We start from the raw sequence: 26,273 nt of genomic DNA, 5'->3' as shown, positions 1-26,273 counted from the left end.
TGGTATATGACAACAGCCAATTTTTCATCTCATGATTTCTACTAATTCATCTTAACATAAATATATTCATCTCTTTATGCTTATTAATTCATTTGTAACATTTTACTGTTTTATAGAAGAAACATGTATTTCTTTCTTTGGTAATTTAATAGTTAAAGTTATTTTTGCTCAATAAAGATTGAAGTTATCTCACCATGTCTCTTTGTAATAATAGATAATTTTTAGATACTATATTTTTATGAATTTTATAGAGAGAAAATTGTGTGTGACTTTTAAAGATTCAATAGTTGCATAGACTCTAAGATTTTGTATATTTTTAGTTTACTGTAGTATTTTTTCTCCTTAATTATATTGCCAATTTCATCCCCCCCACTTTAACCTACAGTTAAATAGATTAGACTTCTCATTTTTTCCTTCTTGCTTATGTAAAATTTTTAATAACCAAATGCCTCCAGCCTGGAGAGGTGGCCCTGTTAATTAAGCATACTGACAGCTCTTCCAGAAAACCTGGGTTCAGTTTCAACATTAGCTCACAGTTATCAATATCTCCAGTTCCAGAGCATCTGATATTTCTTCTGGCCTTATTTACACCAGGCACATATGTGGTGCATAGACATAACATGCAAACAAAGCAGCCATACACATAGCAAAAAATATAAAGAAAACATTTTAAAAGTATACCCCACACACAAAATATTGATGAATTTTTAAAGTAAGTATTAAGTTCAAGGTAATTTGAAATTACCTAGTGAAGGCATGGAACATTTAACTTTGATCAGGTAAAAAGACAATAGGAAGAAGACCCGTATGAACAAGAGAGATGACTCTGTGAATAATAAAGAGCTTGCTGTACAAGTGTAAGGAGGAGATCTCAGCATCCGGAGGTAAATGAGAGTTGAAGTCAGGAAAATCACCCAAAAGCTCACTCACTAGTCACCTAGCTTGGCAATCCAGCAGCAAACAAGGCAATTTCTTAAATTACATGAAAGATGTGCCCATTATACAAGCATTACTTCAAATGTATATTATGTTTATACACACACACACGAACACACACATACACAAAACAACAGAAAACCCTCAAATCACCCCCCCCCCCATGGATCCCGTAGTTAAAGAAGTAAACCTGACAATCATTACATGGTAAAATGGAAAGAAACTAAAGTAAAGGATAGACCAAATTGGTCTAAAATAAAAGGATAATGTTTAGCACTAACCAAAACTAGGAGAATGAAAATATATTGAAATAGAACTGTATTACATAAATCTTGCTTATGTGCCTTTCATCTATAGATATGCTCATGTTTAATCATCTCTTGAGTTTTTTGCTCTGCTAATATAGAGTATGATCATTTTGTAAGCATTCCCACTAATGACATCTTTAGGTTTTCAGGAAAATTATAATTAGATTGAAGAGAGATCTACCATAAAGAAAAAAAAATAGCCATAAGTGGCTTCCAAATCACTCACAGCCTTAGAGTGAGTAACTTACCACAGGGAAAGACAGGCTTTACCTGGCTGAGTGTGCTTATTATTTTAATTATTTCAAAAAGGTACTTAGTAAGCATCTGAGATATTCCGGACAGTGTCCTCGATTTGCATATGCAAATTATATGACAATCTGAAAATTAGTGATGTTCAAAAAACAAAGATCATAAGGGAGAAGATACTGTCATAGAAAAAACAAAAGAAGTAAAAATTGAAGACAGAAGCAAAATTCAAATTTCAATGTAAGCTTCATTTGTCTGCCTTAACGTATCAGTTAGTCTAATTGTGTATCCTATGGATTCAAAAGAAAAGGAACACAAAAATCCTGGAACCTTTTCCTGGAAGAGGCAAGTATAAGTCAGTGCTTCATGTCCATCTTCTTGGCTAGTGGCTTAAAAGTTGCTCTGAAGTTGAACTGGTTCTTCGGATCGGTAAAGGTAATGTAATTACAACCACACTGATCATCCCTTAAACTTAAGGAATTCATGTATTGAGAAGCCTCCTGCTCATTTAGTTCATTTTAATGCCTGCAATTGTTAGATCTGGGCTTCTCCTATTTTAGTCACTGGTTCTTTACTTCTTGAATCCTGCCTTCTAAGTAGAGTGGCAAAAACCCATTATGGGATAGACAGATGTGCATGTGTGTTCAAGTAAGATTTAAGGTTTAGTTCCTTTGAATTCTTCAAGTGTTTCAATGAAGATTAAGGTATATGATGAAAGAAAGGTCTTGAAGACAAGATACTTAGTTAACATAGTCTATACATGCTGATAAGATTAGATTTTCTTAGTCAGGTATCTCTCTACAGGAGAAATACTAACTACTTACAATGAAACACAATGGACCCTGACAAGCAATGAGCGAAGAATGCCTAGAAAGTAAACTATTAAAAAGCAGCCATCCTATGCATATCAGGCATTATGAACTTACATTTATTGAGAATACACAAGGTAGTGCAAAAAGAAACCTAGTTTTACACTTGAGAATGACTTAATATTTTTGACTTCTTTTGGGAAATTTTTGAGTCTAAGAGATTAAGAAGTTCTAAATAAAATACTTTTTTTCTTAAAATTTAATTCTATTTTTATCCCCACTTTTGGGGGTTTTGCAGTTATAAATTATTGCTAAAAACAAACCAAGCATGATACAGCTTCATAGATTACAAATTACTAAGTCAAAATGAAGAAAGAGAAAAAAGTGAAAGCTGACATAAGCTCATTATACAAATATAAGTGTAAGTGTAGATAGTGTCACTGTATGGGACTCGTTTTAAAACAATAGGGCATTTTTAAAAAACAGTTTATCTTGAAGTAATGCTAATCTGTCCTCTCAATAATTCTAGCTTTGATAATTCTAGCTAATAATTAAGGAATTTTTAAGTTAAGATTTCCTCTAGTATTTCATGCTGCCTTGAAAGATGTTTTACATGTATTTAATGAACTGATTAGACAAAACTGATCTGAGGCAGTACTTTCATCATTTTTAAAACTATTAACTGCTTACTGGATGCTTCTAGACCTAGCAATAGTTCGCAACCTTCTAAAGAACTGAAAACTCAATATGGATTAAAGAAATCTAAATATGGCATTATGTTACTGTGAAAACTCAGGTCTCTGGGTTCTTATTCTCATTGATAAAGTTATTTAAGAATGCCTTGAAGCTGGACATGGTGGGCATACCTATCAACAAGCACAGGAGGGAGCAGAAAGTGGATCTCTGGTCTTAAGGCTAGTCTACAGAGCATGTCTCAAATCAGCTAGAGCTACATGGAGAAAATTCTGCTTCAAAAAACTGAAAACTAGATAGATGCTAGGTAGATGATAGATGGATAGATAGATAGATAGATAGATAGATAGATAGATAGATAGAGTAGATGGATAAGTAGAAATATAGATATATAAAGATAGACAGATAAATAGATAAAAATAAAGAATAGACTTAGAAGAAACCTCTAGGACAATTGTTTAGAGTTTAAAAAAATGATCCTTGGGCAAGCATGTATAAATATAAGCAGATACCTGTGGAACAAGATAGAGTATAGGAAGAGTCATTTGTATGCAGTCACATGACAGAAATGTGGACAGATGAGTCAAAGGGGGAAAAAAACCAAAAAGATCAAAGGATCAGGGTAAATATTCTCACATGTGAACAAATAATAAAAGAAAGAAGAAATAATGAAGGGGAAAGTTGTTCCTTTCTAAGGAGAGAAATGTTGGATTTCTGAGAGAGAAACATATATTATCACGATGAAGGGGCATTTACTCCTCTGTCTTTACCTTGGCTTTAGCCCAATAAGCCTTCTTGAGGATTGAGTCCTAGGTTATTGACAGGTTTATCTGGAATAACTCTTTTGTTTTGAGTATTAAGGAATCTTGGGTCTCAGTCCAGGCCACAGATAGAATTTTCTCTCTCTCTCTTTTTTTTTATTACGTATTTTTCTCAATTACATTTCCAATGCTATCCCAAAAGTCCCCCATACCCCCCCCACTACTCTACCCACTCACTCCCACTTTTTGGCCCTGGCTTTCCCCTGAACTGGGGCATATAAAGTTTGTGTGTCCAATGGGCCTCTCTTTCCAGTGATGGCCGACTAGGCCATCTTTTGATACATATGCAGCTAGAATCAAGAGCTCCGGGGTACTGGTTAGTTCAGAATGTTGTTCCACCTATAGGGTTGCAGATCCCTTTAGCTCCTTGGGTACTTAAGTCCTATTCTTTTGACCAGAAGGGAATAGCTTTTCGTTTAGGGATTTCAAAAAAGACCAGGCATCCTCCAAGACTCTTGCCGCCTCCCCCATCCCCAAGATATAATCTTCAAATCTTAGAAGGTGCATGTGATATAACTTATGAACAACATCCTACCAAATATTAAGCTCTACACTGGAGTTTAAGCCACGTGCTCACAGGCAGCCTCCAAGCAAGGATGCTTATTTTAGAGATTACTAAAAACCCAAACTCCTTTCTAACATTCCCGAGCTCCAGCAAAGACCTTCTGAAACTTCTGCTTCTGTTGTTCCTGGCCCCAAACTACCTGTCCAATTCACAGCTCCGGTGCTTATCAATTAGTTACAGAATGTGACCTAGAGTTGAACTGGTACATTTTAAAGATGACTTCAATCCTGATAGTGTCTTCTAAAATGAGCCACACGGTTCTTAGTGGTCCTCTAGAGTCCTAAATCTAAATAGTTATTTAAATGTTATTATTTTTGCATTAGTCAGAAATCAAACCAGGTGTGATATTTTTGACAGTGTCTGGTGTTACTTATAGCTCAATTTTTTGTTCTCAAAGGAATGCACATTTCCAAAAGTATTAGATAAACCACCATAAAATACAATGGTAATGAAAATATAGCAGTGGTCAAATTATTACAGAAACCAAAATGAAACTTAAAACAAGTTTATTAGCAGGTTGCTTGCATAAATATTTTCACATTTACCCGTGGCAAATCACCACCAGCTTTTGCAGACGCTTTTCTTGTGGGTGGACGTAATTTTACTACTAAATCAGAAGAGCTAGTATCAGTTAATTAACATGTGCTTAAAGCAATTGGGTTTTAAAATTTAATATTTTCTGGCCCAGAGGCAAAAGAGTTTCCAAGTTCTCACTTTTAAGCAAATGATTACACTGAATGCAACCATACTTGATTTCCAAACCAAAATTCATGTAGCTGGTACTTGTAGCACTCATATTATTAATATAATTCATTCTGTAACAATTTCACATAATATTATATAGTCTAGTAACCACCCCACCCCATGCTGTTTATTTCTCTCCTACTTATGCAAATGCCTCTCTCTTCCTTATAAATCTTGTCCCTGAATTTATTAGTTCTTGTCTCGTTCAGTATTCCAGAGTTTAACTAAGGCCATCTGTGTGACCCAGAATTTGGAATAACCATCAGAGTCTGGTAGACTCACTATGCCTTGATCTCACTAGGAATCTTTTAGTTGCCAATAGAGCAACTGTGAGTGGGAAAGTCACATGAGTCCCTTCTCTCTACATAGCTGAAAGTTAGTAGTGTCCAACTGGTGCATGGTGCCAATAGTGACAGCTTTTGTGAGCTCATAATTGCTATGGAGATATCATGGTTAGAAGATGGCATTTCTCAGCCCTCTGCCCTACCTTCTGGCTCTAACATAAATCTGTCCCCTATTCTGCAAGGTTCTATGACCTTTAAGGGGCTAAAGCTAGTGTCTTATACAGGACTGAGCCCTGAATCATTCCATGGTTTCAGTATCATGTGCAGCCAAGGGTCTTTGCATTCACCTCTATTTACTACAAGAAACGAGGAGACAAAAAATGTATTAATCTTCCACTGGTCAAGATAAATTGAAAGCAAGAATTCAAAATAAATACATAAAGAGCAGTTTCCCATCAGTCTTCTCTGGAACTTATTTCTCTAACATGATATTTTAAGATCATTTTTAGGGTTTAGCTTCAGGAGTATATCTTGCTCAAGAGAACCTTTAATCTCAGGTGCAAATTAGTGCTAGTACCATTCATTTATGACTATGGCAAAATTCAAGATTTTATTGGCTCCATTGTAGAAGTGGAACCTGGTGAAAGTTTTAAACTGTTTCTTATAGAATGGGGATGTATGAAGTATTACTAATGCACTTTTTCTGGGGAATTCATCTTCAAGATCTTTTCAAGTACATCAGAGAAAGTAGTTTTCATTTTGACATCGGGTTATGTGAGACTTTGTCTCCCTTGGTCTCTCTATTTTGTTTGGATAACTTTTGAAGTTGGTTTAAAATGAAAGAATTCTCTTGAAAAATAGAAAATATAAAGGGGATTTGATTACTTAACTTTAACATAAAAGCGAGGCAAGCCATAATATTCCTGGTTTCAGATTTTAAACTTTATATTGTGAAGTGAGCCACACAGTTATTTTTTCCCAAAGGTCTGTTAGCAATTAACAACTGTAGGAAGGAACAGTCATTTTCTTCAGTCATGTAGCTGCTAATAAGTTGCTCATGCTGAAGTAAATAACCTTTCACCCACTCGTAGGCAAGAAAATCTAATTAAACTCAGTGGATCACACAGTATAAAATAAAAGAAGGACGCATTGGGAAATAAAAGGGTTTCATGGGGAGAGAAAAAGAATGAGAGGAATGAATTGTGGTGAATTAGAACAATATTTATTCTATGTACATATGAAAATTTCAAAAACATTTAAAATGAGAATTGGTTATTCCAAGAGTAAAGTATTCCGCTTTAGAAAATGGGGTACAAATAACTTCTGTTAAACAGTAATCACATCCATCAACACCTCAGAATGCTGACTTTTACGTTATGACACTAAAGCCACGTCTCGGTCACTTTGTACATTCAGCTTCTGCACATCTACAGAGACTATATCCAGTCTGCTTTTAGGATATCCAGCAGTGTTTGTATTGTTAGAAACATTTAGACTACATACCTCGATTTGCTAATTGGGATTATTATTTGAGGCATCAACAATTACTTGTGCAAATCCCATAGTCTAATCATATTCATCAATAAAATGTATTAATATATGATGTTCATATCGAGTCCTGCTGATCTGTTTATTATTAGAGAACATAAGGGTCACACAGAAGAGGATGTCTCATATCACACATATTTCTGACAGGGTTCTCCATGATGTAGAACAGACAACACTCCCCACACAGAAAAACTGTATAAGACCCACCTTGTTCCCAGTGTGAATAGTGCAATAGATGACAAGAGACTTGTCTTATCTAAGTTGCTGGCTGGGGTGGAGGTCTACGTCAGGATTCAGGAAAATTCAATATCTTCATAAAAGTAGAAGTATCTCATTTTCATGTCTCTCTGAATGTCATCAAAACCACAAAAATGAGAATTAGAAGTTGAGTTCATGTTCTCAGCACCCATGTGAAAAAGGCAGGCATTATACATAGTCTATAACTCAGGTGTTGAGGAGTAGAGACCAGTGACATAGGTGCTTTCTGTCCAGGAAGTAGTCTAAATAGTAAGTTTTCAGAAGGGTGAGAAATTCTATTTAAGACTGTAACATTGAAAGTGGCAGAGGAAAACACCAATGTCCTATTGTGAGCTCAGTTGGCTTTTGCACGAACACATTCATATGTGTGTAACATATCTCTGAGAGAGAGAGAGAGAGACAGAGAGAGAGACAGAGAGAGAGACAGAGAGAGAGACAGAGAGAGAGAGAGAAGAAAAAAATTGAAATACATTTTACATTTTCAAAATCCTCTTTGTTTGGAGAAGGTAAGCATCTAATGAGGAAAAGGTGTGTCTGGCTTATCTAAGTGATTCGATCTGTCCACATTATGACCTGAATTAACCCTAAAAACAATATATACCATTATTAAAATCCATATATTATAATATTGTCTCTTTTATTTGAATGATTCTCAGTAAAATTTTGTTATGTGCAATTACATTCAAACTTTATTACAAATTAATAGTACATTAATTATATTTTGTAAATAAATCAACCAGATGAGGCAGATGTGTGAATTTTTAAAATGTATCTGTTGTTCAGTTAAAATAATTTACAATGTTAGAAATTTTTTTCAAATATTGTGTATTATAATTATAACGATTGTCAAGTCTAATGTGTCTTACTTTGTTACTACTCAGAGCTAGGAATCAGTAGCCATTGGACACTGATTGACAGGGTGGGAAATAAAATCTGAAAGTAGGTGACACCCATGTAAAAACCTCCAAGAGAATAAAAACTAAAAGTACCTCATAAATATTCAATGTCACTAAATAGTCATAAACACATCTGTACACATCTGTATTATCCTGCTAAAACTTGACTGAAAGGTGGTCAATTCATTTATTTTCTTATATTTTAAATGAAATTATATTAGCTTTAAATGCAAAAATACTTTAAATGCTTCAATAGAAGCAGAAATAATATTCATGAGATTCATTTATGAAAAGTAATTCACTTGCCATGGTATCCTAAATTTATAATTAGAAGACAGTGTTGCTACTTCGAACTATTATATATTTTTTATTCTCCACACATGACTAGGAGTCATAAGACTTTGGTGTGTGTGTGTGTGTGTAAGGGTGGGTGTGTATGTGTGTATGTTTGCATGTTAAAAATCTTGAGTTTTTCATGTGAGGACAAAACACTTATAACGTTCAAAACAAAATATGCTACAACTGTGTACCTCTATCACTTACTAACATGTCTTTCTCCAGAAATAAGTAAAACTCGAAGTTTAGTGAACATAGCACATCAAGTATGGTACTATTTTATGTGTAAAATATTTTCAGACAGTTGAAAAGTAGAGAATCTGCTGCTTGGTCCTAACATATTTTACATATTTTTAAAATGTAATTGTTGAGTACACAGTAATTGATTATGCTGCCTAAGAATATTTGGAAACATCAGAGTCTTTCTCAGGAACTAGAAATCCTCAGAACTAGAAGGCTATCAAAACTGCCCTGCAGTTCTGGCTTTCAGCTTCTTGTCTCATGAATTAAAAGAATGAAATTCACATACCACAAGACCACCGAGGTTACATTTTAGATGATATTTATGATAGATTCATAGGTAGGAGGTTAAGAGAGGGGAAAAACCATGCCAATTGAATTACTAAGGCCTGAAGGTCTGCCATGAGGTGGGTCATGGTAGGGAGGGAAGCATCAGAGAGCGTAAAAGACCAAAGCATCAGTCACCACTATCTGAGAGAGAGAGAGAGAACAGAGAGAGAGATAGAGAGAGAGAGAGAAAGAGAGAGAGAGAGAGAGAGAGAGAGAGAGAGAGAGAGAGAGAGAGAGGCAGAGACAGAGACAGAGACACAGAGACAGGGACACAAGGACACACACAGAGAGACTGATGAGAAAGAGAAAATCTATTTTATTCTGAACAAAGACACAGAATGGTGGTAAAATACAACACCACTAAGAAAGGCTGATACGGAGTATGCTTGGGAGCAGAAACTCTCAGAAAGCATAATTTTATTCTCACTTGTATCTTTAGCATGACTTCAGATGAACTTGCCGTGGTGAGATTTGGTCATGGCCAAATGACAGACCATCCCAATTGGATTAACTCTTCAGGGAGAAGGCAATGACATTTCCCTACCAGGCATAAATGTCATTCTTTTGGCTAGGAAGCAACCAATTTCCCCTAACAAGCTGCATGTTACTGTAACTTACATAACTTTAGTGACAGACTTGATTCTAGAAATCATTGTTTACTGGATGGTTGAAAGAAAGGAAAGGGGATAACATTTGAAATGTAAATAAATAAAATATTCAATAAAAATTGAAAAGAAGAAAGGAAAAAAAAAGAATGTGTAGAGAGAACACAGGGCATGTTCTCCTTTCAGATGCACATAAAATCTTGCTGTAATGGCATATTGACTTTAGGTTATTGTATGAGTCTACCTTCTCCAATCCTAAAAAAAAAGATATGGATTAAATGAATATGTCAATAAGCTTTCCTTCAACACCAAACAATCCCAAAGGGACCATTTTACAATATACCACACTTAATATAAAACTAAGATTAAAACCCAAAAAAGTGAATTAACAACTTGAGTGAAATACCTTCATTTATGTTGAAATGAGTTCTTAAAACCAAAAGAAGAAATTTTCTCCATGCAAATTTCAAAGCAAATACACGTTGAATATGTTCAACATTTAATTTTTTTTCCTTTTCTATCTAACGGTGGTTACTTTTCACTGTCAAATATTTTGTAGAATTTAATTTTTTTCCCTTGTGTTGTTTGAGTGAAAACTAGAGCATACACACTTTTCACACTCTAAGTAATAAAGTGGTAGAAAGGAACAAACTCTGAAAGTGTGTTTACAGCTAAGAGAATTTACACAAACTTTTAGACAAAGGTAAACATAAGTCTCTGAAGGAGAGACTACCTCTGTAAATTGAGACTTTGTAGGGTGAGGACAGAAAAACATGGACCTGATCATAACCTAGGTAAGTTTCAAAGCAGATATAAAATGCTGCACAGCCAATACTCTTTCATTTTTAATTCTCTACATGTCTTAATAATTAATTTTTGGAGTTGTATTTTCATTATCAAACTGAAGCAAATTTGTTGCCTATGTCTCAAATTATGAACGCATCCATAAGCGTATTTTTATGGACAACATACAAAGTATTCTTCTTAGTCTTATTCTTTCCTATTGTGGTTTTACAATTCTACCAGTCAAATCAGAGATTGGCTCTTTAAAAACTCATACCAGTTGGAGGTGATTTTTATTCAGTTACTTGTGAGAGTGAAGGATGATGGGTTGTGGAAAATGTCACAAGTTTTCTACAACTTGTATTTTTCAGATGTGAAGTACTTGAAAGAGGAGGATGCTAACCGAAAGACCTTCACTGTTAGCAGCACGCTGGACTTCCGAGTGGACCGTAGCGATGATGGAGTGGCGGTCATCTGCAGAGTAGACCATGAGTCCCTCAATGCCACCCCTCAGGTAGCCATGCAGGTGCTAGAAATACACTGTAAGTAAACACAGCCCCCAAACCCTTTATACGTACAACTTGTTTTTATTTTTAAATTTGTATATAAATCAGATTTTAACTTGACATAAAGTTTCAGCAAATGTGCCCAAAACTTACCATCTTTAGTCTCAATTATATTCAATGGGAATAGTGCCTTATCAGAGTCTGAGTCTTAAAAGTGAAGGAACATAAATGACACCTCGGAGTTTAATTATGGTTGGTGCTGTAGCGTGATGTTCGTATATGCAGGAAAGGGTTCGGGAGAACAGTAGCGTTACATCAAAACAACTTGGGCACTTGCAACCTTTTTCCTTGTTTTTATCCTTCTACCTGATATATTTTAGTCTGTTTGAATGCAAGGGCACCTCCACTACAACCGTAATTATCATTTACATTTACAGGCACAATGCTAACTGAGTGATGCTCACGTATGGGGGGCAGTGCTGAAGCTTTCAGATCATCATCTCTCACAGCTTGGTGTGAAATCAGTGTCCCTAGTTACAGTTCCATAGGTAACTGTGAAGTTCAGAGGGGACAAGTCAATTGCTAGTAAATGATACCTTGATAGTCTCTTACTTGCAAAAGTCATAGCGGTACATATTTACTAAAATGAAGCTGAGGAAAAGGGTTTAGTGAAAAAGATTTAAAAACATCATATTTTCTGAGTTTTGTGATTTGATTTCTTGATACAATAATGTTAATTTTGTGGTTGCTTTTTTTTTTTTTTCGGAATGGAATTAAAATTTGAACTAGGAATTGTGTGGGAGGTATAATTACATAAAACCTTAAAATGCTGAACCTTGAACTCCACTGTTCTAATACGCCTCATTGCATTCTGCTTTTATTTTATTACTCAGTGATGTGTTGGTTGTTAATATATAGCAGCCATGGTTTAGGGTCCTGGCCATACAAAGAAATACCAAAAGAACAAAACCATAGCAAACCTACTTGTCCCCAATTTTCACGATCACCACAACCTCACACCATCACCACTATAAAAACCTTTACCTTAGAAAAGCTCATCTAGATGTCATAGAGAGGAAGTAAACTTAAGTAAGCTCTGCAGGAAACCTGACAATGAGGGGCAGTTACTAGGCAAGCCAAGTAAGCTGAGGAGATGCTGGGAAGATGAAGACAGTGGTAAAATCAGCTTTGATGAGCTTACATATAGTGCTGAGGAACTGATGACATGAAGCCCTGAATTAGGAACACACCTGTGACAGTTACTTCTAGAAAAATCAAGGCAAAGAGAAAGACCACACTAGAATGTCATGGTGCAGAATAAAGAACATTAGGATAAACTACGAGAGATGTGCCTGAAACTATTGAAATTTCTAAGCAATTTGCACTGTATTAGATTAGTTTTATTAGATTTTCCCAATCCTTTCCTTAAAGCAGATTCTGACACAAGTATATGTATATGACCATATGAATATTATTTCTAGCTTTAGCATTTACATATAAATGTTTTTATGTAGGCTACTGAAAGTACTGATTATAAACCAAAGAATCAATTCCCATGCTGATTTGATTATAAACTAGACAGTTAATTCCTATGAGTTGGAGACAATTTAAATCAAGTTTGTGCCATTTAAAATATTTCAAATGAATGACAGTGACCATCCCATTATATTGCTTATTTGGTCACGAATCTTCAACCTACAGGAAATAGAGCCAATTGGTACATTGAGAAGACCAGTATTGCCATTGCAATAGCTGAAAAATTTAAATATATATGTTCCATGTAAGGTAATATTATTTGGGATGATACTTGTCATTTACTTAACTATAATTCCAGCATAAAATGAAAAAATGAATGGGAAGCGAATCATAATCATTGTTGAGAAACACCATATGGGAAAGGTTCTTCAGACAGTGAGGTGTTTTGACTTAATTTATTTAGTTTTCTGTGCTAAAGGAGGATACGATTCGACAGATGAGCTGTCGAGTTTAGTTATGAAAAGGAAGAATGTTTTGAATGAGATCAGGTTTATTGGTCTGGGTATTTGCCTCAGTGGCTGTTTGCTGCTCAAGCATGAAGATGTGCGTTTGGCTTGCCCAATGTCCACATGAAAGGCAAGCACAGCAGTGAGCATCTTCCCTGATGCTGAGAGAGCAAAGGCAGGCAGCTTCTGCAGGCTTACTGTCGAAAGATCAATCTGAGAGCTGTGGACTCAATGAGAGGCCATGTATCAAAAACCAAGATGAAGTGTGAAAGACATGCAGAAATCCACCTTTGGCCTGCCCAGGGGCATGTACAGGTGAGAATGCCTTCAAACCCACAGACATGCAAACACGCACATGCACATACATGCACACAGATAATAAAATAAGGCACAAAGGAACACATTACTCGAATGAAAAACCAAGGCAGGTTTTGGGCTATTTATTTGAAAGAAGGTTCAGGATTTGGTGCTGTCAAGAATAGGATTATATCAGGAATGAGAATTTCAATAAGTTGACTTTGAAAATAGAAATTTTACAGCATATTAACTAGTTATAATAACTAGATTTATTATTATAAGACACACTAACCAGGCTAATCTTCCAACAGCTGGGAATTCTGCCTTCTCTTATTTAATTTTAGTTTTGCATTGACCTTGCTTTGAGCATGTTCATGCAAAATTTACAGAACAATTTTGCTGTCCTTACTATAAGAATTCTTATTAGAGTAGTAAATATTTCAGCTTAGCTGTTAGTTTCAAATGTTTACTGCCAAACTCGTTTTTACTTCCTTCGAAATTCAGAATGGTGCTAAACTAACCCTAGCCACTTATTGTTCTTTTTTATATGTTCCATATTAATATGTACTGTTTGCAAAATTACATGGATGGTAGTAACTGAGTTCCTTAACTTTTACAAAGTTTTACATGAAAGTGTTCATATTGACTGATGAATTAAAAACACCTTTTCATTTTATTGGGGATTAATTTATAAGTGTCCAGAAACAGAAACTAGATCAATCTAAATTATCTTTCTTAGAATCTAATATACCATCATTCAAATATATGGAGTAACTAAAACCAGCTGACAGTAATGTGCAATGTTCCTTTAAGGATACACAATGTTCCTCAGAGATGAAATAAATCCAGTGATTAGAGAGAGCTACAGTCAATATTAGAATTAGAGCAATGGCGTCAGCTAATGCAGTCTTCATAAACTCCAAAGGGCTATGCCAAAATGTCTATATATTTCACATAGAAACTCAAAATACTCACCCCACACAGGTGTGCATGTATAATTGAAATAATGTATTGAGTCACTACATTTTCAAATAGTGAAAGAAAGAAAACAGTTTTGGCAAAGGGGAGAAATGTAGTGGTTAGTAAATTTAGGATATTCCAGTACTATACTAATATTCTCATAATGGATGACCACAGGAATGGTTCAAATAGAGAAACACTTAGAAGAGCTATCAGTGTTTTCTGTAGGGCATGAAAAGAGAACATATGCATTTTTAAAATAATGTATATAATAATAACTTCACAAGGCAAAAATATATCCTGTTGCCAGATTTGTAGGAAATTGGAGAGCACATACACACACAAATGAACATAATGAAAAGACATCGTAAAATAGGTTACAAAGAGGAGCTTCAACTCTGTATCCACACGATGCACAATTTAAAAGCGATTATTCCTATGAATTATATCAGAGCAACATTTAGTTTTTTATGAAGTATTAATCATTAATTTAAATACTTCCATTTTAACCTGGAATTTAAGAATAGAAAGACAGATTTTTAATTCCTTTCAACCATAAATGCTTTCAAGTTGTATGTATCAGGTAAGAGAGTACTTCTCAACTGAAGAGCATAAAGGGCAGTTCCATTTGATAGATGAAGACTCTTGTTCATCTTCCTATCATTCTACATTTCTCTTTGAAACAAATCTTTTTTATTATTCTGACTTAATTCTTAGGAAAGCAGATTGCATGAGTCAGATTTTATTCAATGGTCAGCAGGAATAATGTATGTATACCAACAGAAAACTCTGCACAGTACACAGGATAGAAGAAAAACAAAACAACTATTTTCTGTACACGACATTGCACTTACATAATTATATTAAAATGTAACTTATTGAAAATGAAAAACACAAGGAAAAATTGGAAATGTCAGAGTAATGTTATTTTTATGAGACAACAGAGTAAGATAAAAATTAGAGTCTGCAATTTTAAAATATCTTCATGTTTCAAAATACATTATATAATTTCCCCACCAAGTCACATAATCTCATAATTGATCCTTAAAATTTATTTTATTCTTGTATTGGAGTGTAATGTTTCACCTATAAACTTATTAATTGTTATAAAATGTACATCATTAATGTTTAAGCAACAGATGACATAATTAAAACAGCTCATGACGTGGGTGTTCCATTTGGGCCCAAACATTTATCAGAGTAATAATGGAAGGTGGTAAGTAAAGGAAGGGAAGAGGTGGGAAGAGAAGAGGAGAGGCGAAGGGAGTGAGGAGGGGAAGAAGAGGAGAGGAGGGGAGGGGAGGGGAGGGGAGGGGAGGGGAGGGGAGGGGAGGGGAGGGGAGGGGAGGGGAGGGGAGAGAGAGGAGGGGCGGAGAGGGGAGAGAGAGGAGGAGAGGAGAGAGAAGGACCAGAGAGATGAGGGATTGGGGAAGGAAGAGCTTTAGAAGGGAAGGGAAGGCAAGAGAGAGCTTCAGACTTTCTTTATGATAGCACTGTTTTTAAGTAAGATCAGTTAAGTTAGTTAAGAATGAAAATGTATGCACCAAATCCATTTAAAATAGGACAAAATACATTATTATTTTTAAATGAAACATCTCTATAATGAATTAATGGCCAATTTCTATTCCTGTCCTATACATTTGGATACTTGTATTTCCAATCTAGTTAGGTGGACAATGATTAATAGAGATACTGCATGTCCCTCTTAATATCTTACATTGTCAAATGAACCATAGTGTTTCTATGGTGATTCTGTTGTTGTTAAATCACAGAAAAATTACTTTGGGCTGGAGGAACAAAACTCAGTATTATAAATTTTCCTACATTTATCAACCATGTAATACACTTCAGCATTTGTTCTCATGAACTGATTAAAAATACAATTCTGATTATTATAGAAGAGTCAATATTTGCATGCTTGAGAATTACCAACTCTGTTGTTTAGGTACTCTGTTTCTTTTGGGTACATATAGAACAAAAATATTACCGATGCAAACAGAGATTGTTTTTCATTCAATACCCTTTTCAATTGATTCTTCTCTTTAAGACCAAACAACCATTAAAAATCCATAAACTGGAGAGCAGAGTAGTTAAGAGCATGTGTGTGCAGAGGACATGAGTTCGAACCAAGCACTTCCCCACCAGTTACTTCTAAGCTCCCAGTAACTCCAGGGACCTAGTGCCCTTTACTGCATCTGACCCACCCACATAACCTAGAGACATATGCATAAATACAATGCAAATGTAAATAATGTTAATGGAAACTCAACCTTATGAGTCCATCTTGCACAAACCCATGTGTTTCTAAAGCCTAAATTTACTTCATATCACCTCCTATGAATGTTAACAATTGTGTTTCTACAAATTTCTCACTAATTTTAGAAAATGTGGTTGTTTCAGACTTTATAGGCTTATAGGAAAGACAGGCCTATATGCTGCATGGATTTAAAAACAGTGTATCTCGTTCAAATGACATCTCCTTTGAGGAGTACTGGCCATCTAAGTATCATTTGAACAAAGACAACTAATGCAAGACCTCTATTCAGAAGCCTACCAGGATTCTATTTTCTAGGAAGCTACGTCTATGTTAATTTACCTGAAGTAAACTAACAGATATATTACAGATATATTTTTCTGATTAGATTATTAGGTCATTTTTCCAACATAATTGATAGACATATTCTGCCTACTCTTTTTTGTATCAAATTATTTAAAGTGATTGAATGATCAAGTCTTACTCATTCTACATGTGATAATTCAAATTATCACTATATCTTATGTAATTGACCATAACTTCTTTTGTTTTATGAAGTCAATCTATATACCCATCCAATTACCTTTAAAAACAATGCTCCAACATGTAGTAAGGATACATGCTCCACTATGTTCACAACAGCATTGTTTCTAATAGCTAGAAGCTGGAAACACCCCAGATGTCTCTCAACAGAGGAATGGATACAGAAAATGTGGTGCCTTACACAATGGAGTACTACTCAGCTATTAAAAACAATGATTTCATGAAATTCTTTGGCAAATGGATGTAATTAGAAATATCCTGAATGAGGTAATAAAAAATTGTAAATTTTGAAAATGAGAAATTATTATTTTAAAATAAGAATGTTGTCTTTAAAAATGTTTTATTCTAATGACAGCTTATTGAAAAGGATTCAGTTTTAATTCTTGTGGTTGAAGCAGAACCCAGAGACTCCACATGAGAAACAAGTGCTCCACAAAAGCACTTCCCACCGCCTTAAGGCAAGGGCTTTATTGAGAAATAGAATAACAGGTGCCTTCCTCACAGAATGATCATGAGTTATTTGAAATGTTTTAATTTATTTTAAGTATGGAAATTAAACACATAAAGAAGAAAAACTATTAGCAAAAGAGTAAAATACATGCATATTATACAAGACACAGAAAGTAATGTATTTTTCAATTAATTTAAAATATTTTACTATGTAACTGCATTCGTAAGTTAAAAGCAGTCAGGAATCTTTGGTGGTTATCTCTGCATTTCTGCCATCTGTATTCTCCCTCGCTACTTCTGTCTTGTGTATAACCATGCAAAGGTTCTAAATCATCAACTTAGATTATACAAAACAAAACAGCACAAAGCAAACAAGTGCAGAGATAGTGGGGTCAGATACATATAATGTTTAAAAATGATATAGGTGTATAATGATATCTTTAAACTTCTACAAAAACAAAATATTCTGAACGAATCAGGATCAAGGGACAATAATGACTGATGTCACTCATGATCCACCACTTTCATGATGACAGGGTGTTTTATTTATCCTCAATATGGAGACACCAACCAGATAATGGTATGGCTGCTCAGCAGTTGAGATATAGATCTTGTAACAAGAAAACACACTTACAATTTATTTTACATCAAATTTAAATAGCCACATATGTATTAGGCAGCACTGCTCTTGATGATGTCATCGTACTTTCTGCTTGTAATTCTACTAGATCTTTTAATCATGGTAGGGAACATAATTGATGAGTTAATAGTGCAGTAATTCCTAGGATGCTGATGCAGCAGCATTTTATAAAATACAGAAAGCATAGCAAAAGCATAAATCTGTAACACGTAATATACTTTGAAAGGGTTTAATGTTTCTATAGTGTACGTGCAAGGTAGTACTGCTTAAATCTATTTTTAAAATTAAATTTTGCGTTGTTGTTTGGTAAGACCTTTCAAGAAAAAACACAAATCATACAACAGTGTTTTTGAAAAATGGTATTTTGATAGATGTATTTGCAATCCTATGCTCTGGCATTTATAATCATAAAGCGTATAAATTATAAGGAAGAAAATGCTGATGCACTCATTGTCTGGCTTCCCTTGGCTTCTCCTTCAGATCTTCCTCTTCACTCAGCCTCATGATAAGAGCACAGTGCTCCTATGGTTCCCTTAATCTATTCACTTTAACCATCTACAAGCATGACATACTGAGTATTTGTTCTGAGCCTACTGCTCACTTAAAAATTTAAGCTGATTTCTTACTATATGTTTTAGAATCCCCAGATCCCCTAACCTGACATACGGTGCTTTGAATACGTATCTTCCTAGAACATTATTTTGCACTGTTCTCTTTCTCAGAAATTGTGCAGTCAATAATTCCCAGTTGCCTCAATCAAATCTACTCTTTCTTTTTTAAGTTTCATAGGGTGACTCACAGCAGTCTTTAACTTCAGTTCCAAAGGTTCCAATGCCCTCTTCTGCCTCCAAGAATCCTGTGTCATACACACGTGTTGCATACACATACATACACAAAAAACACACAAAACATAAAATAAAATAAATAAACCATTTTATTTAATTGTCAGAAAAAGCACTCTTCTAATCAATGAGAAAAAAGGGGGTGCAGATTAAAAGGCTTCTTCCATCTGTCAACAAAAATAGCAACATGAAGAGAAGCAATGGGAAGTAAAGAATGAGCCACACAGAACAGCTGTGCACATAATTCATCAACATCAACAGACAGGCTTTGGAACATGCAAATCACAAAGGACACCTTAAACTGTGTTCTAACTGAGCTAGAGCGATAATGAGTTGATTTCCTAAAGCAGTAAATAACCCAGAACAAAAGGCAAAGCATCCCTGGAAGTGTCCATTCCCTGGGTAATCTAAGAGAAAAGGAGAAATACAAATGCATTAAGGCATTCGGTTTGATCAGGTGTGATAGACACTGCATTGATTGTGTTACTTTGGGGATTTACTCCTTCTAAATCTTAGTTTTGTAACAATACACAGTGAGAACAACAGAACTTTCCTTGCATGCTATTGTAGTTGTTGGTTCTATACATTGGACCCAGTGTTTCCCACTCAAAGGAATCTCCAGCATTCCTTTTGTGCTTTCTAAAAGGTTTCAGAGAACAAGTATATAGAGGATATATACAACAGAGTACATACATCAAGGAAAATTATGTGCCAAGTATTTGGTCAGTGTTTATTTTTTATTAGAAGATATTTTAATAAGAAACTTTGATTTTTATAACAGAGTAGTGTTCTCAAATCTTACGTTAAAAAGTTCCCAAAACTTGTTAATTTACCAAGAAGGCATTTAAATGAGTTCTAGGAATTATAGTCACCCTGATAATACGTTTATTCATAAGAAAGAAATGATCTCTGATGTCATTAGCGTGGTTTCTGAAAGCCACAATAAGTATCCTGTACTAAACATTAGGGATAAAATTGAAAAGTGAAAGAAAGACATACAAAGAACGATGATATTATGCTACATTGTCATAATTTACTTAAAATAACTGATAAAAGTATACTAATACCATGTCCTGTGTTAGGAACCATGTAGGTGTTTTTTTATGAGTACATAATTTGTGAATAATCAGAGGAAATACTTTTGTCAACAAATAACTTTATCAAAATATTTAATGAAACACCTGAACACTATGGATAACTTTGCACAATATAATTGACTCTGGCTCTACAGTACAGATTATATTTGTTCAGTCAATATATTATATGGCATGGATTTACATATTAGGAGTTTCTTTCATGGCTTGTCCAACCTCACTGACAGAAAAATGTTATCAGTATACAAATTCAAATTGTTATTTATTTTTTAACTATAGAAGGAACAAAGTAGGTCTGACCTCAATGAGAGAAGACACACTTAAACCTTGAGAGACTTGAGGCCTCAGGGAATGAGGAGGCCTGATGGAGTGGGGAGGGGGGGGAAGGGGGGAAGGGGGGGGGACATCCTCTTTGAGGAGTGGAGGAATGAGATGAGGAACTGTCTGAGGGCAGACATGGAGGGAAATAACAACTGGATTGTAAAAAAAAAGATTAAAGATAATAATAAGAATAAAGGAATAGATAGGTAAATATTTGATTCAAAGGGTCATCTCGTTATCCTACAAAACTCAGTATGGATTGGTGTTGCTGAACCACTAACATTGAATGGTTCAAGGGTTGTGCTTTGAAGTTGTCTGTTATGTGGTTTCACAGTAGTTTTGTAACAGCTCTTCTGTAAAATCTTTCTTACACATACAGAAAATCCATTCCACTGGATCAATGTTTTTACTTTGACTTTTATCAAATTGAAGAGAGAATATCCTTACTTCACAAATTAATCCAACTTTATGAATTTTTATTTTAAGATGAATGACTTTTTCATGATTCTGTTTCAGCCATGCTATTATATTATACTCTTAATGAATGAACCACAGAATTTTTCAAAGAAAAGAAATAATCTATAAGGGAAAATCCTTTCCCACATATTCACACACCTTAAGTTATGCTCAAAGGAATATTGCTTTTCTAAATAAATATATATTGCATTCTTAGTAGGACAGAAATCTCAGGAAACTGATACTTCTACCCTTCCACGTGGTCCAAGACACAATACTGAACCAAGCTCTTAAATGAATTGGCAAATATCCTACAGATATGTTATACTTTACACATTATTCTTTGTGACTCTAAGAAAGATCTTTAAAAAAAAAAAAGTATTGACCACCAGCATGATTCTTACAAATATCCAGCCGAGACCAATTGGGAAAGCTGAGGGACTCAGTAAGAGTCCTGGACCACTGTATGGTTCTGAACCACCTGGAAAATCAGGATGTACGATATAGAAGTGGAAAAAGAGATTCACTTCAGAGAATTGTTCCCGAAATTGTCAGAGATGAGTCCAAGATTACACAGAGCAAGCCAGCAATGTACAGACTACAGAGTCATGGGCATGTTTGTCTTTAGCCTAAGTGTAATGGCTGCAGAACCAAATGTTTCTCGTTTCATCTACTTCAAAGTCTCTAGGTATAGGATTTATGAAAAACCGTGTCTATTCTAGTTCTGAGATAGCCACAGTATATTATAGCCAAATATCTCCAGGGTTTCTCCCACTCAGGATAGCCAGTAAGCAGAGGTGGGTGGCAGGGGACTGCGTCCTGGTATCCAAAAGCATGTCCCAGCTACATAACTTCTTTCCAGTCTATCTTTTCTTCTGATGTTTCTATCATGTCCCAAAGTTATCACAGGCTTTTATCCAAGCTTTAAATAGCTGACATTTGAAGTGCATTCTAGATGCAAATTTTAGCAAATTGGAAACAAAGAAACTCAGACTCTTCTGATGTTTGAGGTCGGATCACTCCTTTATTCTTTTTAGGAATCCAACTGAATGTGACCCATCCACATGCGGAGATCAATCTGCTTTATCCAGTCTTCCAATGTAAATGTTAATATAATACTAAACCCTTGTTAAAGAAATTTCTAGAATACTCTTACACCAAATTCGATAGACACCTTAGAGTACAACAAATTAAATATATGTCCTAGGAACAAACTTTTCTGCATATTGCTTTCCATTTTTCCCACTAGAAATGAATTTACTTTTATAAATATGATGCAGTGTATAAAGGCAGACTGTGCAAAGACAGTAAGCTTCAATTTGATTAGAATAGTCCTGGGTCATACCTATGACACTACATAGTTATCTGCATTTTCCTGATTGTTGAATAAATTACATTATAACACCAGTCAACAAATTATTCCATAAATGTCTTCTTATTTAAAATTAATAAACTATATTTAAATTTTTTACATTATCTAAGAAGTATAATGACATTTTAATATTTTTTCTAATGTATGATTTCCTCAGAGACATTTTATGATATAATAATTTACTGTGATGAGCGTGGGCGGCCTACTTGTAACCAGACAAATATTTGTGATGTAACTATCTTTACGTCATATATTTTGTGTTTGATGACAGGAATTGAGTTCAGGGCCTTGTATGTGCTAGGCAATTGTTCTGATACTGATATGCAGCCCCAGCTCTGGAATCACTATTCTGCAAGCAAGACTATAACCTGTACCACTCTTGTCTGTGTATCACAGATGCTGAGACTATAAGCATCTATCTTTTCCCAATCATCTCTTATATGTTTTATTATTTCATATGTATTGCCTTGTATACAGGATTGAGAAAATAGATATTTGAAACAGAAATAATTTCAACATATAAGATCATCTACAAGATTATTGTTATATATTAGAGAAACTGTAATACTATCTTTTAAGGAAAACAACTAACTTACATATTGCAGAATTGATGATGCTACCTGAGCCTGTTTCCAAGACAGGGCATTAAGATGACACCAGATGTACTCTATTCTTCTATTAAGTCTAAGTGAGAGGGAGAACAATTAGTCTGTGTGGTCAGAGCTATTGTGTTTACTGTGTACAGTATAATTCTAGACAGGAGAACCAAAACGACAGCTGACCGATACTGCAAGGGACATGTACATTGTGTGTTGCTTTGGAGTTTTTCCTGTTTCTTTTCTCTCTTTGGTTATTTTTTTTCTGAATAAAAATATTCAGATATCATGTACCATGTGATATTTAAACCGAAGTGTCCTGGTTTTGTTTGTTCTTTTAGTCTATTTTCACAAGCGTTGATTTTATTAATAGTGAGACTATTACCATATTTGACAATTCTATCATTGCATGCGGAACCAGATGTTACCTTCCAGGACTATGACATGTAGCTATTTAATGTGTTTTGTCCACTGTGCTTGAAGAAAAGCAGCGTGTGCTCAGAGCGGCAGGGCTGCCTCTTCAAATGGATTCTGCATAATGCTTCTGAGACAGTAGTTTATCTTGAGTTCATTGGGGGTTCCTTATTGTGAGTCCCTAGTAGTCCTGTGACAATGAAAGTGTTGTTATTCAAATGCACATGAGTGCAGTCAGTCCACAATAAGAGTATTCATAGCTATCTATAAATAGTTGAAGAAACAATGGTGTGAAATACTTGATATTCATCTGAACCACTTATTTTTGCAATGTCACATTTAAATTCAGATTTCAGAGGTACTCCTACAGTATTCAGATATTTTTGTTAAATTGCACAGATGGGAGGATAGCAGCCTTCTCTCTCTCTCTCTCTCTCTCTCTCTCTCTCTCTATATATATATATATATATATATATATATATATATATATATAACACAAAAGGTGCTAAACATAGGTGATCCAATTATAAAATGTATCCTTCTATGTGATTAATGAATTTTCTATTTTTTTTTCTAGATACACCATCAGTTAAGATTATACCATCAACTCCTTTTCCACAAGAAGGACAGGCCTTAACTTTGACCTGTGAATCTAAAGGAAAACCACTGTAAGTGATTGAATGAATGATAAACATTTGACTCTTACGTATATCAATCTTTAATGGCAGGGTGAAACTGTAGAAATCTACATTTTGAACCTTCTCTTGTCAAACAAGAGAACAGGGGCTTTTGTATTTACCTCTTCCTCACTCAAATTTCTGTAAAATTTATGTGTATACATTTAGAATATAAATATGAGGTACACAATCAAATGATCTGATTTTGGGCACGGTGATGTCTGAAATTCATAGAAATGAAGGCAAGTTTGCTTAAATGCAATACATTAGTCTATTGAATATCTTATGCCATGTCATCTCTTTCATCCAGTGATAGAGACATTTTATTTATAGAAATAATGAATTGTGGAAGTTAGGGGACTCTTATTCTAGGAAATATGCCTCACTTCTTTTAGAAATGAGTCAGCAAGTCAGCCTCAATGAATCTCTGGGATTCAGTTCTGTAGAAATAAGCTTGGATACAATATCAATTCTTGCATTAAGATGACTCCACAGTGCAATAATCTCTTATTTTATTGAAAAACACAAAGTCTTAGTAAGTTTAACAAATGGAAAATTCGGTCTTTCTCAGATGATACTGACTAATCTTTCCCAGAGGATGCTGATGAATGACAGCATGCAAACAGAAAAAGGAAATAAGAAAGTTTCCTTATGTGACAGGAGGGAAAATTTAATCGTAGAAAATTGAGTTATTTTTCTTTTCTTATTCACAAAGGTTTTAGATGGGTAAGACAGGATTTGCTCACACTTCAGCCCTATCCAAAGCTTAGCGACTTCTGCCTACTCTTTGCTACTTCAGTTGCTGAATCTAAATTGCCACTCTCTTAGTCGGATTTACTCTGTAAATTCAAGAATGAGACTCATGGTGATTTCATCACTGGAGCTGAAGCCCCAGTTGTTCAGAAAGAGGAACAGGCCTAGGAGAGACAGACAGTTGTCTATTTACATTTATATAATGCTTGCCAAAGTAATCCCTAACTGAAATATGCAGCAAGAGTTTATGCCCATATATTTTTAAAATATCACAATCCATGTATCTTTGAATTTTAATTCATAGGTCAGTAATGTGTCAAAACAGTCATGTTTGCCATTTACCCTTGTTCATCCCAGTGTTATAACAGATATGCTAGTATTATTTTACAAAATATGTTTTAATTTATTTTCTTTTACTATACACATATCACCAGTGATTCTTATTTGTTTTCTTTCCATATAAACTCCCACGATAGTAACAGTAAAGTTAGAGTCAACATCCTTGATCCCTTTTTTCCCCCTTTAGAATGCTGCTTTCTTTGTTCTTCCCAATTTGTATAAAAGTCTGTGCATTCCTCCCCATTTCAAAGTATAATTTCCAATACATGAAGGCATTAACCTTTCTGAAGAAGATTAAACTTGTAGATCTCTGTGGTTTAAACAATATCTACAATAGTGTCAGATGAGACAGGCAGGATTATAAAACAAGGGAAGACTGAAAAGAATCCATTTGATTCCTTTCGAAAGAAATTTTCAAGTTCATCAAGAGAATGGTCTTTGCTAGAACACAGAGAAGAGAGGGAAAATTGATAAGCATCCATCAGAAAGTTCATCACTGGGGAAAGAATAGAATCACTCATGGGAAGCCCACTCACTTCAGAATATGAAGCATAAAGAGTAGAAAAGAGATGAGAAGTAAATTTTAAAACGATTTCAAAATATGAGATGAATTAAAGCATAGGGAGGCAGAAGATGGTTTTAAAACAGATTCAAAAGAGTGGGAGCCAAAATGAGGAGTCTGGTACCATGGGCATCCACTAGGCACTCAGAAATTGTGTCATTTATTCTCGTAATCACCAGCTAAGTTCTGCTCCATTACTTTGTAGCTATTGCACCTGATTCCCCACTTTGTTATTTTGGCATCACTGAGAGGCAAAACTATTGGTTTCGCATTCAATTGTTTCCCAAGACAGTTAATTCCTATTATCTTTCCTATTTACCTGATCCAGGTCTAATGAGCAAATGGGGATCAGAAATACATAACAGATAATACAATTTATTTCCATCTTATATGTTACCTGAACAACACTTAACCCATGCTCAAACCTTTATTATTTCTTTTAAACATATGTTTGACCAACATATGATTTCCTAAAGAATGAGCACTTCATCATTATTACATTCATTGTTTATGTTAAAATCACACTACCATCTTTGCTATAAATCATAAAACTGTGGCGTGGCTCAAGTTGCAGTGAGACTCATGTTTGCAGCCTGCTGGCCAGAATGCTAATGTTGTTTTCCTTGTTCTAAATGTGAGAGCCCCAGTGACTGTTTATGAACAATCATGCCTTATTTGCCTGCTTTGGATAGGAGCCTTTTGCCATTTTCCTGTAGAACAGCTGCATAACTTGGGCCAGGACCAAATTGTTCCACTTGACATTACTATAGAGGCATTCTATTCTTTCCTTAAAAGAGAGATTACCGTACATGT

The 26,273-nt window shown here is 34.8% G+C and overlaps 1 protein-coding gene across 3 annotated transcripts in view; it reads left to right on the top strand.

Annotated features, from left to right (window-relative positions):
• Positions 1–26,273, top strand: part of Cadm2 (cell adhesion molecule 2) — a 950,561-nt gene that overhangs the window by 814,568 nt on the left and 109,720 nt on the right. For all 3 annotated transcript variants that reach the window (XM_029470561.2, XM_021184565.2, XM_021184564.2), the window contains 2 exons: positions 10,774–10,944; positions 23,707–23,797. In XM_029470561.2, coding sequence (XP_029326421.1) covers positions 10,774–10,944; positions 23,707–23,797 — 262 coding nt within the window. The remainder of the gene's footprint in view (positions 1–10,773; positions 10,945–23,706; positions 23,798–26,273) is intronic.

The sequence above is a fragment of the Mus caroli genome, unplaced genomic scaffold (genome assembly GCF_978045245.1).
Source record: "Mus caroli unplaced genomic scaffold, Mus_caroli_1 scaffold_17, whole genome shotgun sequence".
Taxonomy (NCBI): Eukaryota; Metazoa; Chordata; class Mammalia; order Rodentia; family Muridae; genus Mus; species Mus caroli.
This window is presented reverse-complemented; position numbering and strand designations above follow the sequence as displayed.